At 41.0% G+C, this 24,211-nt stretch overlaps 1 protein-coding gene across 2 annotated transcripts; it reads left to right on the top strand.

Moving 5' to 3' along the window:
* The first annotated feature begins 1,310 nt into the window (after positions 1 to 1,310).
* LOC139770301 (uncharacterized) lies at positions 1,311 to 23,035 on the top strand. 2 transcript variants are annotated; one of them, XM_071702180.1, is made up of 18 exons: positions 1,311 to 1,912; positions 4,665 to 5,104; positions 6,752 to 7,059; positions 8,165 to 8,562; positions 8,767 to 9,108; positions 9,198 to 9,342; positions 9,434 to 9,839; positions 10,013 to 10,108; positions 10,889 to 11,252; positions 11,641 to 11,853; positions 12,001 to 12,555; positions 12,683 to 12,979; positions 14,125 to 14,419; positions 14,643 to 14,909; positions 18,462 to 18,883; positions 19,878 to 20,063; positions 20,273 to 20,619; positions 20,806 to 23,035. In XM_071702180.1, exons 1-18 carry the CDS (start codon positions 1,733 to 1,735, stop codon positions 20,855 to 20,857), a joined length of 5,313 nt encoding a protein of 1,770 aa, XP_071558281.1. In that variant the 5' UTR covers positions 1,311 to 1,732; the 3' UTR covers positions 20,858 to 23,035. The 2 variants fall into 2 exon arrangements, with proteins under 2 accessions (XP_071558281.1, XP_071558282.1); XM_071702181.1 differs by lacking the exon at positions 10,013 to 10,108.
* The last annotated feature ends 1,176 nt before the right edge of the window (positions 23,036 to 24,211 follow it).

Consider the following 24,211-nt stretch of genomic DNA (forward strand, 5'->3'; position numbering starts at 1 on the left):
GGTACATCCGCGCGCATGTACGTCGCAAAACGTGGGCGTCGCAGCTTTAAGGACGGCGTCCGTCTATGACGTCATATTTGTTTCATTCCGCCGTGCCAACACGCGTCCGGCTTGTCTTTTCAATATTGCAACTGTGTCATCTCGTTTATCTCGCTCCCTCTACCCTTACCGCCGTCATCCCCTTTCCGCGCGGCCACCTCATTCATCGCCGCGACGTGCCAGTTCTACTACAGTATGTTTAACATGTCGCTTTTTTATCTTTTCTCTCAGCTAATGCCATTGTCCCATATGCACACGTGCCCGCGCAACGGAACAATTCTCTCGTTCGTTTCCTGGTTTACCTTTGATTCAGCGACAATGTTATTAGCCTGATTACCACGTTCACCTAATTATTTATTACCATATGATATTTTAACGTTAGGATGTCCTGTGGTAATTAAATGTTTTAAAACCTTAAGGATACATAGATAGAGAGGTCAACATATACAGCATATTATAAATAAGAAAAAAATTGAACAACTTTATAATTAATATAATAACATTTTATAATTAATATTCTATAATTAATCTTAAATATTTTTAGTAAATATGGATATTATATAATTGTACATGAATTATTATGTACTAATAAATGTTTCAAATCAACATGGATTAATTAATCCGATCACTTTATCAAACATTTGGCGCCTTCAACCAATCTTGGATAACACGAAAAGATGAATTATTCACTCCGGCTGTGATGTTTTATCGGCTACGACAGAGAATCGAGAACTTCCCATATATTTTTCGGTAGAATAATCGCGATTGTCGTTAATTAGTTCGACAGAGTTCACCGCCGTGTAAAAATAATCGGGGAAGAACTATTTGCAATGACGTTCACCCTATCGGCATTAAACGAGACACGGATAAATATCACGGTATTAATACGCTTGACGGAGAGGAGAACGTGCCGTGCGGCTCACAAAGCGAATACACGAGTCGAGAGTAACGAAGGTTACAAATACCCCCACCGCGTCAGCTATACCCCCGTCATCATCATCCCTCTTTCGCCGCGAACATCCGCTATGATTTTCTCTCCCCCCGTTTCAATTTCTCCCACGCTACCACGCTCCCTCCATTCATCCCCCTCTATCCGTATCACGTCGCCGCTTCTCTTCCACCCTGTCTCTCCCGTATCTACCCTTCTCGTATCACGCGCTCTTCCTCGCACCAGCACGCGCACCCCGACGTCGCGTCTCTTCCAACCCGTAGGGGAGAGCTCGTCATCCCTCGCGTTCTCGCGAGGACCACCGAGACGCGTCGCTTCGGTCGTGTCCGACGTATGCCAACGTCGTCGTCGCGGTGGTCGTCACCATCGCCGCCGTCGCGCTCGTCGTTGTCGGGTCCACCGCGGCACGTATCAATCGCCAGGAGTCGGCCGACGACAGATTTACCGCGAATCCGTCGACGCGCCAGTGCCGCGTAAGGACATCGTCGGGTGGTGGGACCCGTCGTCCCGCTCGCGCGATCATGAAGGTCCTGCGGGCGCGAGACGCGCCGACGAGATAGTCTACGAGGAGAGGCTGGCTGGCTCGCGGGATCCTCTCGGTTCACCCCCGGGGCACCGAGAGTAGGACAATTTCTCTCGTTTTAAGAGGGAAAAAGCGGGCTAGATCGATAGGCCAGCTGGTGTGCGTGTTCGCGGCCGTTTTTTCGCAGCCAGTCGGTGTGATCGCGCGGGGTGCGGCCCAGGATGGTGAAGGCACCGAGCGTGGCACCCGCCGGTGGTCCGGCGGGTGTCAGGAGGATCCATCCCGGTCCCGAGATCGCCATGAACCCGAGGAATCTGCCCACGGCCTCCGCGAGCATGCCGCCTGCTATGCGGGGAGATGCCAATGCTGTCGGCAGAACGACACCCGTTTATCATCCCCAGGTATCATCGAGATCCCCGTTTCAATGATAGACATGTTTATGCGTGGGGAGAACGTGATGTATGTTCAACTGCTGGAACATCGGGTCGGTTGAGCTGTATGGCTGATCCTTTCCAAAACGACATCCGTCTTTTTCCTTCGCGACACTTCTCGAATGTTATTCATTCTAAAGATGAAACGCGTATTGCAAATAATAAGAAATAAGATCGAGAGAGAGAGAGAGAGAGAGAGAGAGACAAATATAAATAAATAGATGGTCGTGAAACACGCCGAAAGTATTTCAGCTTTACTTTTACACAGCTCGCGAGAGTTTTCTTGTTCGCTTTTAATTCATGATTTATGGGATCGTTATTCATACAGTAGAGCAAAGTATTTAGAACTTGATTTATTGTAGCCCACACAACAGCTTTATAACCGTGATATACGTTTGTGTTACAAATAAAATATGTTATGCAACACATCGATATCATCATATTATGTAAATCAAACAAAATTTTTATTTTATGCAAGTCTTATTTTATGTCTTCGTTCATTTCATAGTATAGCTGTGAAAAAAAGAAAAGTCATAGCTGTTTGTTTAATTAAAGTTCATTAATCGCGTTTGCCGCTCTGTAATCAGATGATCAATCGCTGGCAGATAAACTTGAGCTTATTCATTACTTGTAATATTTAAAATATTTTGTTAACTAATAAATAAATTTATTGGAACAATGTATATCTTTTATTAGAGAGAAAAATGTCATTTACGATCCGTGGCTGGATCTTGGTAGCCTAATAATAATATTGTGCGAATGCTGTGTACTTTTTCCGACCTCACAATCAGTAAACTGTGCGCCAATTTTTTGTCGGTCTTTAAAACACAGTTCCTATAATTGGAACAGTGTATCCACATACTTAAATCGATAGTCGATTTAAATTTTGATGCTAATAAGCATCCTTATTTAATCACTGTAAATAATTTATTATAATAAAATAATATTACCTCAGCCAGGATTCGAACCTGAACGCCCGTCATAGAATGAGGGTGGTTCCAAGTTCGAACCCTAGCTGGGATGATATTTTTCACAATGAATTCCTTACAGTGTGTCTTTTAAAAACTGAAAAAATATCGGCGCACAGTTTACTGACAATGAATTCAGAAAAAGTATACAATATTCACACAATATTATTATTAGGCTACCAAAAGATCCAACCAAAAGATCGTAAATGGCATTTTTCTCTCTAATTGATATATCATAACAGTCCTGTTTCACTTATTATTGTTGTATATCTTTTAACCATCTTTGAGGAAAAAAGTTTTTAAGGATAAGTATGCTTCCTTCTGTATACAGTCTATTTTGTTCTACTGTTATTCATTATACATCTTTACCGTTTCTATATGCTTATCTGTGTGTTTAAGTATGTGTACATTTACTAACAACAACATTTAAACCAACAACAATTCTTGTTTACCAATATTTTCTAATTAATTAGAAAAATACATTAATGCTGCAACGATCAATACGACAAGCTTCCTTCTCGGTTGTACTAGTAATATTATTCTCTAATCATCTTCTCATCCTTGGAGAATGAGGACATTGCTCGCGCTTCAAAATCCGTTTCCTGCAACTGAATGTAGGTCAGTCTCCTCGAGAGAAACGCTCTTCGTTTGACGACGGCTGAAACGTTTCCCTCCGTCCGTCTCGTTGATCTCTACTAAACGGAGAACAAACCCGAACGAATCTTGTTACCGGAAACTGATAATACGATAGACATTAGACGGCTACAATGCCATCGCCATGGCGCGGGCAGAAGATAGCGGAACTCCATGCTTAGGAAAGGAATAATGCAAGAACGGTAATGAAGTCCGGGAAATTACAGAAGTTTAATGCCGTGACTATTGCGATTTCCGATAACGTAGCTCGACACAATGAGCCGCGTATAGCTATGGAACTTCAATGAATGAAGCAGTTTACCGTACTCGATCGAAGAGCGATACAATTTTTAACTGCCCTACGGAAGACAATGCTGCCCCGCACGAGAACATTTTGTTTTCTCTTTTTTTACAAATGTGATTTCATGTTTCATCATATACACATCCATAACTTTTTAAACCGGTACTTTGAGTATTGAATATCACATTTCCAGAAAGTTTTTACTGGAAATTTAATATACATATGCTTAATATTATATGCCAATAAATGTTTTACATCTGAGAGATCTTGTTTCTTGATCGGAAATAATTTCGATTAACTAATATCCCAGTGCAATATCTGAATTTTAATCGTAGCGTTGCGCGTTGTGAACAGATTAAAAGTAAAAATATGAAAACTTTATAATGTTGCATTTACTTTATAATTGCATTTCTAGTAATTCAGAAAAGTAATAACACAAATAAAAATGACAAATCTGCGTGTTCGCAGTAATTCCATTTCATTGAAAAAGTTTCCTTAACAGCATTTGATAGCCATTAATTTACTTCTCATCGCGTTATCTCAGTTAGCTTTTCATTTCGGAACACACAATTTCGGTACAACTTTTTTGTTTACAATTTTCAGTGCAAAATTATATTCGAGCTTTAGTAAGCACTATCGCCAAAATCACCTATCAGTAAGCTATACAAATCAGTAGTCTCGTGCAGCGATTCCTTTGAAATGCTTACTCCTATCACATCCGCATAGATCTCGCTCGGCGCGTCAATCAACGTCCGCTATACCCGTCGGAATCGTTCTCCGGCTGCGTTTCCGGGAATATAATCGCGCCTGTTTGCGACAGGTGGACGTCTCCACGCAGGTAGACCTGCACGGCGGCTTCGGCGGTCCTGGTGGCGTTATGGACTCGTGGGATCGTCGCGCGACGCCGTTGTACTCGCGCGAGGACATCAAGGAGCAATACTGCATCACCAGCCGGCAGTTGGACGCCGTCGAGAAGTCCGGCGGCGGTTTCTTCGGATGCCTGTCCACGAGGGGACCGTCGCCGTGCACCTCCACCAGAAATTCCATCCTGTCGGCGTGCGTGCGTAGCGTCCCCAGCGACGAGAACCTCTGCGACGCGCCCTATCCCCGAAGGCCCCTCCAAATTATGTACCGTCAGCCTTATCCGACCTACTCCCGCGGTCTGTCGCGGTACGACCTTGAGGACGAGGCGGACTGGATCGAGAGTTCCTACTTCAGACGGCGCCCGAGATCGTTTTGCACTGTGCCCGATCCGAAAAGGTGAGTAAGAAGACAGATCGATCTTTCTCGCGGTGATGGACTTCTTCCGTTCGGATACTGAACGCGAAAAACGATCGTAATTTCTCAAAGAGTCGACAAGCCGAGAAATTCAAATTTTAAAAGCACCACTTTGAAAAACTGATGGCAATACATTTGTTAATTTACAAATATCGCGATATTTGGAACTGCACGTCTCCGATGACGATTTTACAATTACATGTTAGCAAACACGATATAGATTTATGTACGAAGCTATATATTTTTTAAATCAAATACGACTTATTTGTTTTACTAATTATGGTAGTCACCGTATGTACGCATACTATACTTGCGTACACGAGATCGACACCTGCGAAGAGCGATATTACCTCCGACTATTTGGCAGCCAAGTGCTTCGGATATTTGGGGCAAATTACTCCGTCGAGACGCGTTTAGAATGTATCTACTAATCGATTTATCGATAAAGACTTTAGTAACGTAATTGATCGAAAGGCGTGTCGCAGTGCAAACGAGGAGCATGTAAGGGTAACGAAGTTGAAATCTAACAAGAGGAAAAAAACTTTCATCTTTTTGCCTACAATACAAATAAGAAGTTGGAAATGTAAAATTTATTGAAAATATTGTTTTTAAGAAAATAATGTAATTTCGCTGGAAAAATCTGTTTATAAATTTTTGTTGAAAAATCTGTAACGACGAAGCGCACTTTTTGATACAATCGGTATAGCAAAGAAGTCTTATCCGGAAATTTATCTTTATGCTTATATTGATCCGGGCATCTTCTACGGTTTTACATAGACCTTATAAAAACGATATTTATGTAGCACACAGTGTTCCATCGACTGTTACGTGTAAAGCCTTCCGTGGTCTCCTCATAGTATATTGTCTAGGGTTGGGTTTATTTCTGATTAGCATGAGTGCTGCACCGCCCCTTTATCAGCTTTTTAAGGTCAACGGAAAGCGGTCGATTAAAAAATTATGGTCACGCGCAAGATCGCTGTGTATGTGCAGAATATGCGGAAAAAAAATCTGAAGCTAATAGATAATGATGTGATCACATAAATATAGTCCCGTGCTAACGATCTTACGTTAAGCTTATTAATTTTTCTGTTTATTCATTTATTTTTCACGTGATTATTTTACAATAAAAATTATCTTTTTCCAGTAGCGTCGTATTTTCAAAATTGATGTATAATATACACATGTTTATATAAGAGGGTCATCTGTTCATCGACAGAATGACACGTTGTCATTCTATTTCCCTCACGATACATCCGTAACGCGTGTAATCGAACCGTATTTGCAAATGTATGACCTATATATAGAACAATCACTTAATAACGTATTTTCCATTTAGTTCACTTAATTTCCATTATTAACGACGGTATATTTTTAAAATAATTGAGAAAATTTAATTACTATTACCATATATCAATTACAAGAATTTCATAAAAATGCAGCGGTCATTTTAATCAAGATTGAATTAACGCGAATAATCTAAAGTGATAATGAATTGAACTGAAACGCTTTAGATATTTAGATAAAAGCATTCAGCTTCAGATTGCAGATATTAATTGAGATATCGTCATAGAGGATAGTAAATTATTGTTTAATAGTATAACTTGACAGTCTAACTTTCTATCACAATAGGTATACTTGGGTCCCGGAGGACGAAGAATCTACGAAGCTGGAAGGTCCACGGCCAGTATTACCACCAATACCTCCTCCTCCTGGCTCCATGACGGCGATACAAATAACACCAAAGGCGAAACATGTGAGCTTCGCGAGATCGCACACGCTCACATCGTTCGAAGTTCCAAGGAACATAAGCCCTCCGAGGCCACATAATCCGGAACGTCTCATAGACTCGCAGCCGACTATGCAGAATACTATACTGCCTTCGTCCTTGCCCTTAGCGCATCCTTATCCTGGGGTTGAGCCACGTGTTCTTGTACTTGGTAAGTCGTGTATCGCACAATGATGATTGCATAATTTCTTTTTACATACATATATACGTATAAATTATAAGAATAGAAAATATTTGTAAAAATTATAAATACAATATTAATGCTTGGTTCAGTTAAAGATAAATTATTAGTTTATTGAGATTTAATCTGAGATTCCATACTGTGCAGCAACTGCGCACGGATGATCCACATCGTCGCGTTATTTTGATCCCAAGCCAAGTATCATAGATTATGTAGGGAAAGTAGTTAAAGCTATTTACTCGTGACCGGCAAAGCTCGCTACAAGCTAGAACTAACGTGGATCAAAGAACTATGATAAAACTCTTCAAAATAAAATAAAAGAGCGAAGAACAAATACATTTGACTTGTTGCGAAATAGATTTCTATTACTATATATCAAAAAATATTAAATAGAAACGTAATAAACCACTAAAATTTATTTTAATTCTATTTTAATCTTTGGAAATACGTATGTCAATGTCGATCGTAAATGATGATGATGGAGAGGAGTGTATGGTTGGATATAATGATGTTATGTAAAGGATGCGTCCCCAAAAATACCATGCGACTCTCTGCGAGTCGCGATGGTGCCACTCCACAATATGCCCGCCTAACTCTTGTCGTCCGATGAAATTGTTGGTGAGAGTGTCGATCAGGGCAATTTGACGTTGTCAAATTTGTTTATACTATACTTAAGTCGGCACGGTCGAACACTCGTGAGAAAACGCGATTAATTAGTGTGGTGCCATATCCCGGTAGGGGCACACGCGGCCACCACAAATCTTTTGACAAGTTTGAAGTTATAATCTTCTTTTTATAAAATTTGCATAATTTTATTTACGAATTCTTTGTTTATGAACTGATGACTTCAATAAGACATTATTTTATACAGAAATATTACTTCTACTTTATTCAAGTATTTAAAGCATGAAGTACTTAAAACTAATTAAAACTTATTTAAAGCTAATTAAAGCCGATTTATATATAAAACAGCTTTTCGCAAGCTTGCTATAATGAGTGTCGACAAACTTTCTCTACAGTTTACGGATCTCGATTCGCGTAGTTCGGTCGATGTGTAGCTTTTTATTTGTTGTAGAGAAACCACCTAAACGCGGTGCCATGAAAACTCAAGCGACGCAGACCGAGCTCCCACCAATGTTCCGCCGGGTGCTTCCGGTGACTCTCAGTCCCAGAACCATCCATCGCGTCAAGATGGTTTCGCAGGGCGCTCAAACGAACGGTGTTTTCAACGGCAGAAAATTAACCAAAAGTTACTCGGAAGCTGGACAGTTAGGGACGCCGCTTGGTGGCCAGACCGGTACGCCAGCGAAAGAGGAAACTGAACACGAACCGCTTCATAGGACTCAAAGTGAAGAGCCACCGAGGTCACCCTTTCTCATTTCAACAACGCCACCACCACTTCCCTCCATCACCACCGTCGTCGTCGAGGAAACCTTGCCAAATGGAGATATCGCGCTCGTTCCTATCGGCGTTGTAAGTATTTCGACATAAGTAAGTATTTTTATATTTTCTGAAGAGCTTTTTAATCTGCCGAGGGTGAAGTGTAAAATCTTGTACATTTTTATATTTAATTTTTTATATTTAATTTGATATAAAGCACCGATAACCAATTATGAATATCATTTCATTAAATCGATAAAGAATAGGGTAAATAATCTATTATGTGTCCCGTTTCAGTGTCATCAACATCGTAAATCCCTCGATATAGACGATCAGGAGATTTTTATAAATTTCAAACCGGCACCGGTGTCGCCAGATGCTCGGGCGCTTCTCAGCCGGATTTCGGAGCCCACTCGAAGATTTCTTCCTCTCCAGAAGACCTTCTCCGATGGCGAAATTCGCGTCGAGAGACGCGAACTCATTGGAGAAAGCAGTGATCCGAGTTATCCTCACACATGCAGGAGGAATCAGGAGGATCCTTGGGGCAGAACTATCAGTGCACCCGTCCAATTTTCCTCGACACCCGAGGATCTGTCCTTGTTACGAAGCCTCTCGCCTCACGAGGATCATCACGAAGAGGTAAACATTCCGGAACATATTTTGTAAACCGAAATTTATTGCAATCAAACATCCAATAAGATTTTTATAAAATAATTACATCTTTTTAGGAATTCCATGAAAATCTAATACGTCGGGGTCTCTTTCGAAAAAGAAGCGTATCCCTCGAGGATGGTGTACAAGGTCAATCGTCAGATGATTTTATGCTTCCTAGATCACTTCCAACGTCACCTACATCGCCAACGGCAGCAGCAAGTGTGTATTGTTACGCAGTAATGTCCACTTACGTTGCATTAATGAGGAAAGCCTGGTACTATATGTATATATAACTAATAATATTTTTTAGCAACACGAAGGATCTCGCAGACTCCGAAGGACGATTCGTTGCCCACCTGCGCCTTACTGCACGCCGCGGTCTATCCGCCTGCTTTTAGTACCGGGGCCGACATCGCTGGTACCAATATCGGCCAGGCGACCTCACCGTTCGCGTCGAGCGATTCTCTAACGAACGATGTGACCAGGGACCACAGCGACGGAATATGGAACGAGTCGCAAGCGACGGTTCTCCAAGTTGATTCGTTAGCTCTACTGACGCCATCCACAAGGAGAAGACATCTCCTGCTTTTGCAACATCAACAACGTTCCTCAATGGACACCGAGGCTCTGGACGTGGAAGACGAGGTGGAACCTTGCCCGCCGAGTCCGAGAATACGTCTGGAACCAGCCACTCCGGTGCAAACACTCACACCAAGGTAAGCTACGATAATTCGTTTTAGGAGAATCTCGCGGTTGAGAATGTTAAAATTATTGGATATATATACGGAGCAATAAATCCGATACTCTGATAAAAAGACATCAAAAGAGATTTTCGTGTCGGCACTCTCTGTTGCGAAATTACTTTACTTATAGGAGATACTTTTTGCAGACGTTCTTGCAGAATACAAGATCTGTTACCGGTACAGTTTCAACAAATTTACTACAATGATGTATCGACAACAGCACATTTTTATGCGTACGATATGTAAGGCTAAAACACATTCTGATCTGGTTTCGTAGTAGTTCCTTACATTTTGAATTTAGTATTTTTGATAAATCATCTTTAGAGAGAACATGCATCTTAAAATATTTAATTATACATAAATTAATGCATTTGAGCGGACATATGTTCCTGCAATACAAATAAAATGATAGATAATAATTTCAATAATTGATATATCACTTATTCTATCTATAAAAGAATATTAATATAGAAAAATTGTTAAAAATTTCTATGGAATCACTTTTTATAATTTTCAAAAAATACTACATATTGAATATAGAATTTGCAGGATGATGTTTGCTCGAGGTTCATTATTCCCAAAAATTTATAAATGCACTATAAATAATATAGTGCAATGTATTGTAATCTTTTTGAGATTATGTACATAATTTTGTAAACATTCTTTTTCTTAGCCTTTCAACAGTAATAATCATTCCAATTACCATTTATACTTACTTCATATTTGATTGTTGATTTTTTATTTTGTATTTATATAATAAAACGTTGAAAAGTACCATTATAATCTCCCAATATCGCAATTCGCAATACACACAGCGGATACGTGACTAGGGACTTTGTAGCAACGAAGAGAGATCACGTTCCTTCCCTTAAGAAACATGTTATCATCAAATGTATATATTTTTTCCTTAGTAACGCCACAATCAATGTACATAATTTATCCCACAACATTGCAGTACTCCGCTTTTTCCTTAGATCTTTTCCTCCACACATCTCGATTAAAGTTTATGTTCCTCTTCCCAGTATCGAATCGTCTATTTCCGCGAGTAACGGCCGACCGAGAAGTGGATTACGCCGCGCGAGTCCAGGTCCGCCGTTGTCTCAGCCTCAGTCGCAGTCGTCGAGCGAGTTTGGTCTGAGTCTGGCTAGGACCGACTCGGGCGGACGCACCAACACTGATATTTCTGAGACCTCCGAGGATTACGTCACTGCCAATACTTCTACGGAAACCGGGACCACTACAGGCACGTCCGCCACGACCAGTTCCTGGTCGAGGCCACCGCAGACGTCCAGCGCTGCGGCGTCGGCGCCCGCTTCGACCACCGCGACCGCGGAGGGCAGCTCCTTCGAAAGCGCAAGTTCAATTTACAGCCTGGCGAGAAGCGAGGTAAACGTTCTACGCTCTACGCAAATTAATTTACGCTTTAATTTTGTCGGTTATTTCGGCGGGATGTTATCCGAATTAAATAATGTTTAGATAAATTCGCAAGATAATCGCTTTAATAACTATACGTTAATAACTACACGTTGCTTCTTAATTCTTTGCCGCCTTTGGCAAATTTGTTAATTATTTTCTTAAAAGATACTTTTAAAACAAAATAGACTTAAAACTTTAATAATTTTCAACTTATATTACTGATATAATTTAAACTTTAATCTTCCCCATGAATTTTGATAAAATTCATTTAAACTTAACTATGCAACAGAATTTTGTCGCAAATTTTTTTAACAGAAAAAATTTTAAGTTAAACTGTATTTGCATTTTATGTCATTAGGCTGTTATCGAGGAGCCGTGTAGTCCGCCGCCAATTTTAGAAGAAGCGGAAATCGCATTTGGATTAGAACTACCTCCACCGGCAATAAGGTCTAGCAGCAGCAGTAGTTCAGGTAGCTACGACCTAAAGGACGCGATGGTGGATCCGAATAATGCTGCAGAGCAAGTCGCTCCACACAGCGGACATACCTCGGAGACTGAATTGGATCGAGACGTAAGTTTTCAAAATTATATAAACTTACAAAAACATTTTTATTCAAATTTGCGAAAAGTTCGAAGATATGATCAAATTGCTCCTAACTGTAAAAAAGCATATCAAGTTTTTATTAGTCAGAAAGGATTTATTATTATATTTCGACAGGAGGGTCATCGGTCGTCGTCCGGAGGTTACGCCGAATCGCCACCTGACGTTCGTATGTGGAGCGAAGAGGAACGCCGACGAAAGAAGAAAACCTTCAGCTTGGACTTTCTCGGAACAGCAACGTCGAGCACCGTCGAACTGGAGCACCCCGTGGAACCGGTATATCCGGAGAACGTCGAGGTCAGTCCGACGCCTAGTCACCGCCACAGGTCGCGCGGCAAGCCAACGTCAGCACGAAGTCCTCATCGGAATAACAGAAAACGGGACCCCGTGCAACAGTCGGCGCAACTGCAGCAGCAGCAACAACAACAGCAACAACAACAACAAGTGCTCAGAAGTCCTCAGAAGGAGGAGTGGAGAATAGAGCAAACCGAGGACGGTCCACATGCGCCGACGTCCGACGATTCGAGCTGCAGTCATCATTATCACATGCATCATTATCACCATCATCACATGCATCGGGAGGGTGCGGAGAGCGGGAGGCATCGTCGGACCAGGGAAAGCCCGAGGAGAAAGACCAGTGGTTATATTTCTACCAGAAGACGCAGCAATGAGGTAAGCATAACGCACGCCAATGTATAATTCGATACTTCGTCATTTTTTTATTAACGGAAAAAAAATTCGTAACTCTCTTTCTTTCTTCATTGCGCACCCTATATCTCTATAAATAATCGCGTTGCAGGATAAGAACGCGGCGTTAACGGGCAGTTTACCGCGAAGGAAGTCCCGCGTCGCGGACGACATAGTTTGCGCCAGTCGCCTGAGTCCCGGCCGTTATCGTAGTCCAGCGCATAACGGCATGCGAGCGTTCGTTGTGGAGGCACAAAGTCCGGAGGCGAGACTGAAAGCAATGTCGGCGGAATCGCTGAGATCCGTCAGCCCGGGCAGCGACAGTGTCTTTTACAGCGAGAGCGCCGATCAGCCTTGCATTTCGGTCGCCGCTTTGGACGCCGCGCACTGTCACCATTGTGGCAGAGAGGTGATATATTGCTTATCGTGCATTATTCATTTGTCTTTTACTTTAATCCTTTGCTCCGGGATGACCTCTTTGCGAGGGGCAATTGTTTCGTCATTCGAACACGCTGCCTAAAAGGGAATACGTTCAATTTTATGTCGCTTAGCTCTTTCTAATTGCATTTTTTATCTATGCAACGTTAATAATGTATTTGTAAGAATTATTTTAGATTGTCTAACACTCTAACGGATAAGAGAAAATTTTAAATGCAAAGAGTTAATAAGATTTAGTGACATTATACCATATTTGCTTACGGTCGGAAGCTTGCTCGCAACAATTTTTTAAAATAAAAACTAGAAGTATAAACGTAGAATGCATCTAAAATATTTCTGCAACTTTATCGTAGTGTTAAATTAGATTTTATTGTGCATAAAAGATATGCGAAGTGTATCTGTTATCAATATAATTTCTGCAATTTTCTAAACTGACGTAATCACGAAAATCATTTTATTATTATTTTTTATTTCATTATTTTATTATTATATTTTTGAGATTTTTAAATGTCGTAGTCACTCTCTGAATAGTTATCTTTGTATCTTTAAAGGTTTTATTTATTTCTTGTAGCTTGCTCCTTTAGCATTAATTACACAAACAATTTTTTTGCTTGATATATTAATAAGTTGTATAGATGAGTAGTGCATAGAGAGAAAGCGTATAACTTGTGCTCTACCTTTGAAATTAACTTTAACATATTTTTCAATATGTTATATTGTACAAGTATTATTTTTAAATAAAAGTAAAATTATATGTGTTTAAGATAAAAACATGTGTGAAGCTTACATAATTTCTTTAAACAAATTTTTACACATATCTTAATAGTCATAAAAATGTCAATCCGTTGCGCTATTTTTCTTCCACACTTTGTACTTAACTGAAATAAATTCCATAGTTTCTTTAAAGATAGATATTTAAAAGATTTTTAAACTTTAATATTGTGAGCTGTAAGCATCTATACGTTTCTATTGATTTCCAATGCCGTAAATGCTCGATCGCACGAAGAACATGAGATTAAATATGAATGCAAAAGTAGAACTTCTTTCGATCTACTCTGTCCATCTATCTGCCTTCTTTCTCTATCGTGTGTGCCCTCCTGTTGCTTCACTCCCGAGGTGTCGGAAGAGATCGTTCGACCACCGGCAGGTTTTGCGGACTCCCCGGAAGGACACAGAACGGCTTCCAAGCACGTTACAGGACATCGGTTGTACAAGAAGTTCGACAAAAGGTACAGATCGGAAGATCGAGGGGATCGTAGACATCGCCGTAGCAATGCCGGTAGATCGGATATTCGAGCCAAATCGGAGGAGAGAGCCACCCCCCGGCCAGGAAGCAGAGGTTCGATCGACGATACAGGCAGGAGAAGATTGCAAGCTCGAAGTACTGATGCCAGCATGGAGATTCTTACAGGTAAATATGTATTATAGACAAGAAATAAAATAAAATGTGTACACATCATTTGCTGAATTATATTTCACTTAATTACCTTTTACTTCAATTGCTTTGAAATAATACAAAATTTCATATTTTTTTCTTTATAAAATTATAAATGTAGTTAGAATAAAGTATGAGTGTCAAATATTTAACGAATAATATATTTGTTTTGTAATACATTTTTTTGTCTTAATGACAGGAAGAGAAGACGAGGACACTTACGTGGAACCGTACTTAAGCAGCGAATGGATTTATATCGGGGATCTCGAGGAAAGTCACGTATGGAGAAGACCTGACAGCAGAGACGGTGACGACGAGGATAGTGTCTATAAGGACCGACGAGACTCTCAAGAATCCACGGAGAGCGAGAAGATTTTTAAGAAGAGATATGAGGCGGCCACGCATAGGATGGTACATCGAAAAAGCAGCGGTGAGATGTACAAGAGGATGCAAACGAAATGTTTCGGTAAGTGGATTGAAAAAATTCTTTTTCATTAATTTGAAATTCGACGTCAAATTCTTATCGTACTTCTCATATTAATTTCGTTACTCTATAATCGATCACTTCGTAAAAAATTCGAAATTTCCTTTTTACGAGGAAGCTGAGAAGAATCTTCTAAAAATAATAGCCCAGGTGAAAAACATCTGCAAAACATTTAAGAGAAATGATAACAAAGAGTAAAGCTGTTTTATATCTTTATAGCTGCAGTTTAAAGCCACATAAATCACGTAAACTTTCCAAATGTTAATCTTTTAAGTGTAAACTCATGAGGCGTCTATTAGCACAATCGTTAATCACGGTTTTATCGGTGCACAGCTGTTCTATAATCGTTCGTGTCTATGTTAGAAATTCTTAAGCCGCATTCCAAAATCTCTACGTCGTGAGATCATTCGACGGATGACGTCCGACGCGGCGCAAACGTGCCGCTTCAACGCCGATTCACGCATCGCCGAAGAATGTTCTTAAACCGTCTGGCGAAAACATTCTGCGATACATCTGCCGTCAACAGAAAAAGTTAGATACCGAGCTAACGGGGGCAAGATAAAGCGAAAAAGAAATGGAGGAAGAAAAGAAGGAAAGGGAGGGTAAATGACGCGAGATAGAGGAAATGTGTGAAGGGTAAACAAGTGGATTTATGATGTCAGAAAGTTAAATAAAATTTATTTCAATAATCTGACATAGTTATCCTGAAGACAATCAGATTACAGAGCATAACACAATATAAATCGAGGATTTTGCAGAGAAATAAGGATTATAATAAAATTCCTTCCATAACATTATATGCACAACTGTGAGTGCAAACTGCAAAGCGAGCTGTTATAAATATTCAAGAATATTTAAATTGCGAAGAGAAAGAGAGAGCGAGGGCAGGAGGCACAGAGAGTGAAATTAAGAGGGCGAGAAAAGAAGGGAAAAGAATTAGGTCACGACAATAAGCAGAAAAAGGCATGGGCAAAGAGAGAAAGGCGGGTACAGAGGGAGAGAGGCGTTCTTCCCGATTCTTTAAATAAGCACCGCGTAATACTCCGTCGTCTAAATATAATCCACCCGAGCAGCCGTCGAGCGAGACGTTAAGTCCGGCACGTCCGTGGCGGAGAAGGAAGACGAAGTTAAGGGGAGAAGTGATTTGTGCCCGCGCGCGAAGACGACGGAGAAGCGCAGCGGCAGCGGCCGGCGCTCGCGAACCGCGGGAGCGCACAAGAGTACCAGGGGGTCGAGGGGACCGGCGGGGCGGTGACTTGAAGAAGGAGCTTTTGGCTGGCAGTCAGTGGGTCAGGGCGCCGAGTCGCATTCCACGAGGCCGCTGGCTCGAGGCATCGTCTTCGCGAATCCACCGTTTTCTGTGTACATCCGCGAGTTCATCCTCGAGTTTGTCGCAAGCACCCCGTTTTCCGACCGAAGACGCGGTGAAAGAAGCGTTTCTCTCTTCGACACCGAGGAAGTGGAGCAACGAGGGGAGGAGGCAGCTCGCGAGCGATAAATCTCCTACTGCCGCGAATTTGTTTCATTGACAATCGACAATGGTGTGCAACTCCGCGGGTTCCGAGTGCACGGCGGAAATGGACAAGGACGTGACATTGAAACAAGCTCTGGAGGAGCTGCTTAAATGCATGCTCAGAGTCTGGTGTAGGGAGGGTCAGGCTCTGGCGAGATTTGGCGCGACGACAACAGGTAACGGGATGAAGTTTTATTTTCACAGATAGAAAAAAATGTTTCGGAAAAAAAGGAGTAAAAACGGCAGCTGGGTCGATCGATCATGATGAATGACATTTAATATCAGGTACCTGACACGTTTCGATGTTCCTCATCGTCAGATTTATCGCTAGGTCGTCAAAAAACTGAAACTTTACAATATACAAATCATACTAAAGTTAAATCGATATGCTACAATCGGTAATATTTATTCTAGAAAATGTTTCTGTAAAATAATATGTGTGCAAAAAGATACAGGAAAATATTCTTTCTTTTAAACAACTATTTTGTGGAAGTGAACTTCTCAGTCTCGCGACAGTAATACTTAATTATAATTAATACGCTGCGCGCTGCCTAGAGAGTGTTACAACTACTTGGAGACTGCAGAGATAATGTGTATTTATGGCTTAATTTCTATTCATATGCAACACTGTCTGGCGCCAAATTAACGGCGACACAAATATCTAGTAGCAACGATGCTATATCTCGATACAAAAGTTGAAAGGTGTACACTGACGACAATCGAACGTCGGCCAAGAATCGTCGAGACGCGGTTTGGATGTCTCAATCAGTGGCATCTGCCGTCACCAAGTATCTAGTATAGCTCGCGTATCGTAAGAGAACCTAATTCATTGATAAAACTTGGCGTTACTGACATTTATGGCTGTGGCATTATTGGTGCCCCGACATTTTTTCTTTTTAAATCGGCCTTAAATGAATTAGAGCATTCATAGACGGACGTACGGTGAACCTGGGGGGGGGGGGGGGTGAGGAGAGTACATGGGATATTACACACCACCACTTTATCATTGTCTCTATGTATATCCGCATCCGGCAGTGCTTATGATGCCGTATATGATGAACTTCGCGCGCACGATCAAGTCGCGCTTTTTCCAGCGTCTTTCACGTTCATGATCAAAGCGAGGACTAAAATGGATAAAGCCTGCAATGGCGCAAAAATAAAAGCGGCACGATGGCGGGGCACGATGGCGACCAGAGTCACCTCTGTATTACGAAGGAAAAGGTCTGGGGGCTCTAAATATGGTCGATTACGTTTGTAGCGCACGCTGACGCGCCTTTTTGCGTGGAACGTCTACGTCGCGTGCCATCGCCGATCCATTTTTCTTCCGCTTCGGCCCTTTCTGATCTAGAGCGACCGATTTACTTGCCCGATTGTGCTCGCGTCGACATAATCGTGTCGCCCTATTCTCGTGGGTACGTCACTCGATACCGCGTATAGCGTGGCTGTAAAGCGCGATGCTTAACAATTTAAACCACTTCACGTACGATTCCCTTTGTTCGCGTATATTAAATGCGTCTAAATATAATGCATCCAGTGGGCTCGGATTTGCATAAATGCTACTGAGAGGAATTAAAACGTATTAATCTTTTGTACGAAATCATGGTAAAGGAAACGTAATGTTTTCTTCCATAAACTAATATAAATGTAAGCAAGCTTGTAATATGTAATAAAAATAGAAATATTACATAAAAATATAAAACAGTTATAGAAATTTGAGATTAGTTAAGTTTCTTCTAAGTTAATTAGTTAAGTTTTCTTCTAATTTTAAGTGTTAAATAAGTAGCGTATTACTATCAAGTTGGTAAAAAGATCCGTACATTTATCTTGCATTTTAAAAAATGCATACATATTTTCTTATAAATCTAGTGAAAAATATATAATATATTTGTTATTTTAAATTTTGTAATGTAAAATTTTCTAAAAATATAAGAGATAATTTCTTGCAAAGGATTTCTCAAAGGAATTTTTTTATGTCTTTGTGTTTATGCGAAAAAAGCTGTAGTTATACTTTATAATTGCAGAGAGCGACAAGAGGGTAACTGTGAAACGCGAAGCTGGCGGCGAGTTCGGATTCCGCATTCATGGCTCAAGGCCCGTGGTGGTTTCCGCGATCGAGCCAGACACACCCGCGGAGAGTTCCGGTCTCGAGATTGGCGACATCATCATGTCGGTGAACGGCAGAAACGTCATAGAGTCCACGCATTCGGAAGTCGTAAGAATGGCGCACTCCGGCCCGGACATTCTGGAATTAGAAGTCGCAAGAACCTGCAACGTATTGGCGCCGCGCGTTGCGCGCACCGGAGCGAAGGAGAGCGCTGAAGAGGCACCACTTTGCTCGGGGTACTTGTGGAGAAAATCCACGTCGTCGTGCGCGGAAAAGTGGGTTCGACGGTGGTTCGCTCTTCGTCGTGACAACTGCCTGTATTGCTACAAGACTGACTCGGTAAGCGAAACTTATCAGTTCTAACTTTGAAAAGTACAAGCAAATTCATAGTGTAACCCAGTGAACAATAAGCAGTCATAAAGATGTTTGAAAGACGGCCTTAAAATTTCCAAGACGTCTTAAGGAACTATCGGATAGACGACTTTACGACGTCTTTAAGATGTCTAAACTCCTGATAAATAACATCTTGGAGATTATCGTATAGATGTCTTTAAAACATTATTTTAAGACGTTTTTAGATGTCTTTTAGACGTTTTTTTAGACATACGTATTGTCTGGGTATAATTAAGAAAAATATAGAAAGAAGAGAGCTATCGATTGCTTGTAGTAATTAATATACTATCAATCCTAAAGTATATGCCACTTCATTATAAAAGTGGACTCTACGATATAATACAAATTGTCCCGTATCGTGACTTATACATATCGTTCTCGTATACCACCGCACTCATCACATTTTACGTACGAGAAACGGATTCTATTAAAAGCCATTATCGGATAATGCAACATATTTTCTAAATTGGAATCTTTCAGATATCTTTAGGACGTCTTGTTCACTGGGTTATAGCGTGGCTGTGCATGCTAATATCTACGTAAAGAATTTCTGTGAAATCGTAACAAAAGAAATATCAATTAATTAGAGAGAAATTTATGGTTCGAAATAGATCTTTTAGTAGAATAATGATAATATTGTGTGAATTTTCGTGTATTTCTTGCAAACTCATTAAACTGCGCGCTGATTTTTTGTCGGTCTTTAAAACATAGCTCTTTGATGAAACAGTAAATCGACATAGGTTAATCGATAATCGATTTAAAAGGAATATCCTCAAATATGTAGATTTAATCAAAAGTAAAATAAAGTATTTTTTTTTTAATTTAGAAGTAAGAAATAGGATATGAATGTAATTTCGAAAATTTGAAGTGGAGAGCGTCGAGGATCAATTTACGCAAGCCAAGAGTCAGCTTTCTACTTAAAGTGCATTAATCGTAATAGGATTCGCAACCGGTGGGAGCGGTAATGCTCCTCAAGTACGATGTGGAGCAGACGCCTGAATTGAGAGTGCACAGTTTCGCGATAAAGAAAAAGGGTGCTCCGACGCTACGACTGGCGGCCGATACCGAAGAAGCGGCAGCTCGATGGATGACGGTAATACGCGAAGCTGTCGAAAGGAACGATCAGGTACGCAAAGTGAATCGTTACATATGAGCTATTTAATTTCTTTTCGGCTACTTTAACTTGAAAATATATATTATATTAAATATATTGTTGAAATATCTGCAAATATACGATGTTATTTCAACATTTTTAAAATGAACTTTCTCATTTTATTTTTTCTCATTTTTTAGTCAAAATTTTTCTTTAAAATGACTACTCAATGTCATTCTCAGATTGACACTTGGCTGGACTCTTCGCTAAGAATGAGAGAGATGGCTGCGTGCGCTATTCAAAGGCCAGATTGTTTCGGGTATTTGAACAAACAACAGGAACACGCGCGGAAAACGTCCTCGCCCACCGGCTGGTCCAGACGATATTGCGTGCTGAAGGACGCCGCGCTATATTTCTACGATGACGCCAATGCCGACAAAGCGTTCGGCGTGGCGTGTCTGCACGGTTTTAGGGTACATAGCAGCGCTCCGAGTTCCGGCGGCAGAAAGCACGCTTTTGAGTTGCAACCACCGGATCCGACGCAGAGAAGTTATATCTTCGCTAGCGAATCAGAAATGGATAAGAAACGGTAAATAACATGCAGACTGTTGATAATTTTCGTCTTATTTGACGTCTAAATGCGACACGTTTATTTCTTCGTATGCAAACGTAATATTATTTTTCTCGTAAAATCGTAAAACTTAATGAAATTTTTTAATATTTATTTTTCTTATTATTAATGCACATCGCAAATAATTTTTTCCTATTATTTCAGGTGGTTGGCCGCCCTCGAATATTCGATTGATCGATGGATAAAAATAGGTTGATGCGAAACAATCCGCCCTACGACGAATCCAACGAGTCGCAGTAGCGAAGATCGTCCAAAGAAATCCTCGTCCGTATCCGTTTCCGGTTCCTAAACACGTTGTGGATTATCCGCGACGATCGCCGTTGTTACCTCGATGATCACCACACGCTCGTGAATGTTTTCCAAGATTCTTTCATTTCAACAACATTATTAAATCTCATCGTCATGATCATCATTGTAACTGCTGATTAACAGTGACGTTACGTTAAATTGTTCAAATAAACGTTAACGCTAAAACAAAATAACTTGTGTTCCATTTAGTGCGATCGCCGTCATTTGCCGTGTCATCGGAATTGTTTATCAGCAGTAATGCAATTCCATCATCGAATATCATCGAGACCATCGTTTAACCAGAAATCGATATAATCTTGATGAGTTCAATACTATGAACGTAAAGAAATATATTTTATGTCAGTTATATATAGATATTTGTCACGAATAAATATGGAGACTTCCGTTCCTACACCAACGAAATTGGAACTCACCAAAATTATACTGATTCCAATTTCAGGAATAAATCTCTTCAGATTTCATCGCGCGTCAAGCTTTTCCATTTAATCTGCATCCTGTCCATTGCACATCCCATCATTAGCACAATACTTTTATTTTGAATACTTGACTTTTGGTCGAAACGTGGTAGTAAAATAATGAACGTTAAAGGAACGAAATCTTTAAAAGATCTCTAAGTATTATACATGATTGATTCGCGGCGATCTTGATATATCTGAGAGAACGAAGACCCTCCGAGGTTGTTTGTCGCTGAAATTCTATACGCACATGAAGATAACTTTACGAGGAGAGTGTCTTTATAAGAACGGGGCGACAGAGTTCATCGGATCAATTAATTCTAACGGCGAAAAGAAGATACGTTTTGCCAGTCGTAAAACGCATACGTGCATACATAGCGGTAGTTACGCGTATGCGACACATGTGTATGTGAAATTGCCATTAACTATATCGCTATTCTTACCAACGCCAATATTTATAACAAACGAAAACCATGGGGATTGAGAACGAGAGGAACGAAAGGTGCGTGCGGGCTGGTCCAGATTATATGAATGCAATTATCTGTGCGATAGAAACAGAAAACCGAAGATATTGCACGTATATCTGTCAAAAATCGCGTATATTGTCGCGTGTGTAGTAAGAAAATGCGAGGAGACTGGCGTATATACATTTTAACGAGAAGAGATAACCCTACGCTGGCACATCAGGTTCAGACCGATCCTATCCGCTCCTACCGGTGTATATAGGGTGTCCCTGAATTATCGGCACACATTTTACAGCCAGCAGAGATCAGGTTGACAAGAGACGATTGCTTCATTGAATTATATTTTGCAATAATGTGAAAATATTGAAGAAACGTTGTTTACTCGAAATGCGCCTTATTTTAAAATAATTTTGAGCTAATAAAAATAAATCGGAACAGAAATCTCTAACGTTAATTTTATGGAAATTTAAAAATGTGTAATGGTCTCACAATATTTTTCTGAAGGAAAATCGACTACAAATGATTTAACCGAGTCACGTTAAAACATGTGCCGATGATCTAGAGACGCTAACATTTAAAATTGTAATATTTTTAAAAGACTTTTTATTTTTAAACTTTCGTCGGTTTATATAGTACCTACATAAAAAAAAAGTTATACAAACTTGTTTCCTTTTTTAAACATGTTTTTATTTGCGTGTGTCGTGTTTTATTCATGCATTGATGGAGAAAAATCGAAGACGAGTTAACGTAAAATGGCAGCGGGATGACGGTGCGGGATTCTCAATGTGTCAATCCCCTGCGTGTGCGAGAGAGGAATGGTAGATATAGGTTTAAGCGGACGAGACGAAGCGCGCGTTATCGTCGCGACGCGGCGTGGCGTGGCGTTGAATTTAATAGCGTCTTCGATGAGCGCGCGACCGCCGCAAACACGAAGAGGCAGCGAAGATAAAAACAGGAAGAAGATGCAGGCGCGAAGAACAAGACACACCGGCGATCCTGTCGTTACGAAGTACATTGTTTTACGGTCGGCGCGTCGACTAGGGATGTATTAAGAACGACACGTTTAAAACGAAAGATTGTATAAATCGAAAGGAGCCTGGTCAACCGCTCAAAATTTCAGATAATAAAATAAAAAGTTTAATACAATTTTTTGGCACGAGACATATATGTCATTCACTCAATCTCTTTTTGAGTCTCCTCCCTCTCTCGTTATCAATCGATTAAATGTCGTATAATAAGATAAAAATTTGTGCAGCTTTGATACTTTAGTTTAATTTGTATAATATTGACATTATAATTTGACATTATCTTAATGCCATTTTTTTTGCATGAATATAGCTTCATTAGTGATACAAGTAAAAAATCGTGTTACTTATCGGTCAATTGTTAATTAAAAGACAAGACGTGGCAAAACAGCAACAGTTTCAGCGACACTGAAACGATTCCGTTTCGCATCGCACGAAGCTCGCCGTGTGGCGAGAATCATCATCGGGAGTTATGATTAAGACCCGACGTGGCGGCACGATCGAAGGGCACGATCGATCGAATGCATATCCGCGCGCGCGCGCGGAGTGCGGAGTGCGGACGGTAACCGCTGAACGAATAGCTGAAAAGCCGAGATCTCAATTACGATGATCGCAATGAAATATCGCGAGTGAGATTTTTAAGAGCGGTGCGGCCGCGGCGCGCGGCGATGCGCGCAAGATAAATTTGGGGCCTTGCTTGGGGCGCGTTGCACGCTTCGTCCGTGGCTGGACCGGTGGTATCCGTTTGATAGCAGATAGCAGCCCGAACGATGCTGGTATGTTCTCATTACGCGTCGTGTAGGTATGCGGCGGCCGGCCCCGTGTTCTTCGTACTTGGAGGCCTGCGCGCGCTCCACGTCCTCTCCTCGCATCATCCGTTGCGCTTACATTCACGGCGCGCGCTCTCGACGTTGCGCTCTCTCTTTCTTTCTCCTTAGCTTTCTCCTCTTCGCCGGCGAGTCGTCGTGCCGCGTCTACAAAGTGGAGTTTCCACGAGTTCCTTCCGCGACTCGCGACGAATGTAATGCGATTAAAAAAGAGGAGAGAATTATGCGAAGACTGGGTACATATAGAATAGATATAATTATCCTATTATAAAAACACCTCGTATATTATCGGCTCGCGCGTCTTCCCGCTCGAAATTCCACGGTGATTCGACGGATTCGGTGGAATCCTCACTTGAACGCGCTCGCCGTCTCTCTTGGTACCACTTCCACCTCTCGTTCTGTCTCCTATGCGCGATGGTGATCTCGATGACGTTGCTGTGGGCATCGCGCTGTTGCGGCCGCACAACGGC

Source organism: Temnothorax nylanderi, unplaced genomic scaffold (genome assembly GCF_030848795.1).
Source record: "Temnothorax nylanderi isolate EJ_2023f unplaced genomic scaffold, tnyl_v1.0 TNYL_tig0028_pilon, whole genome shotgun sequence".
In the NCBI taxonomy this organism is placed as follows: domain Eukaryota; kingdom Metazoa; phylum Arthropoda; class Insecta; order Hymenoptera; family Formicidae; genus Temnothorax; species Temnothorax nylanderi.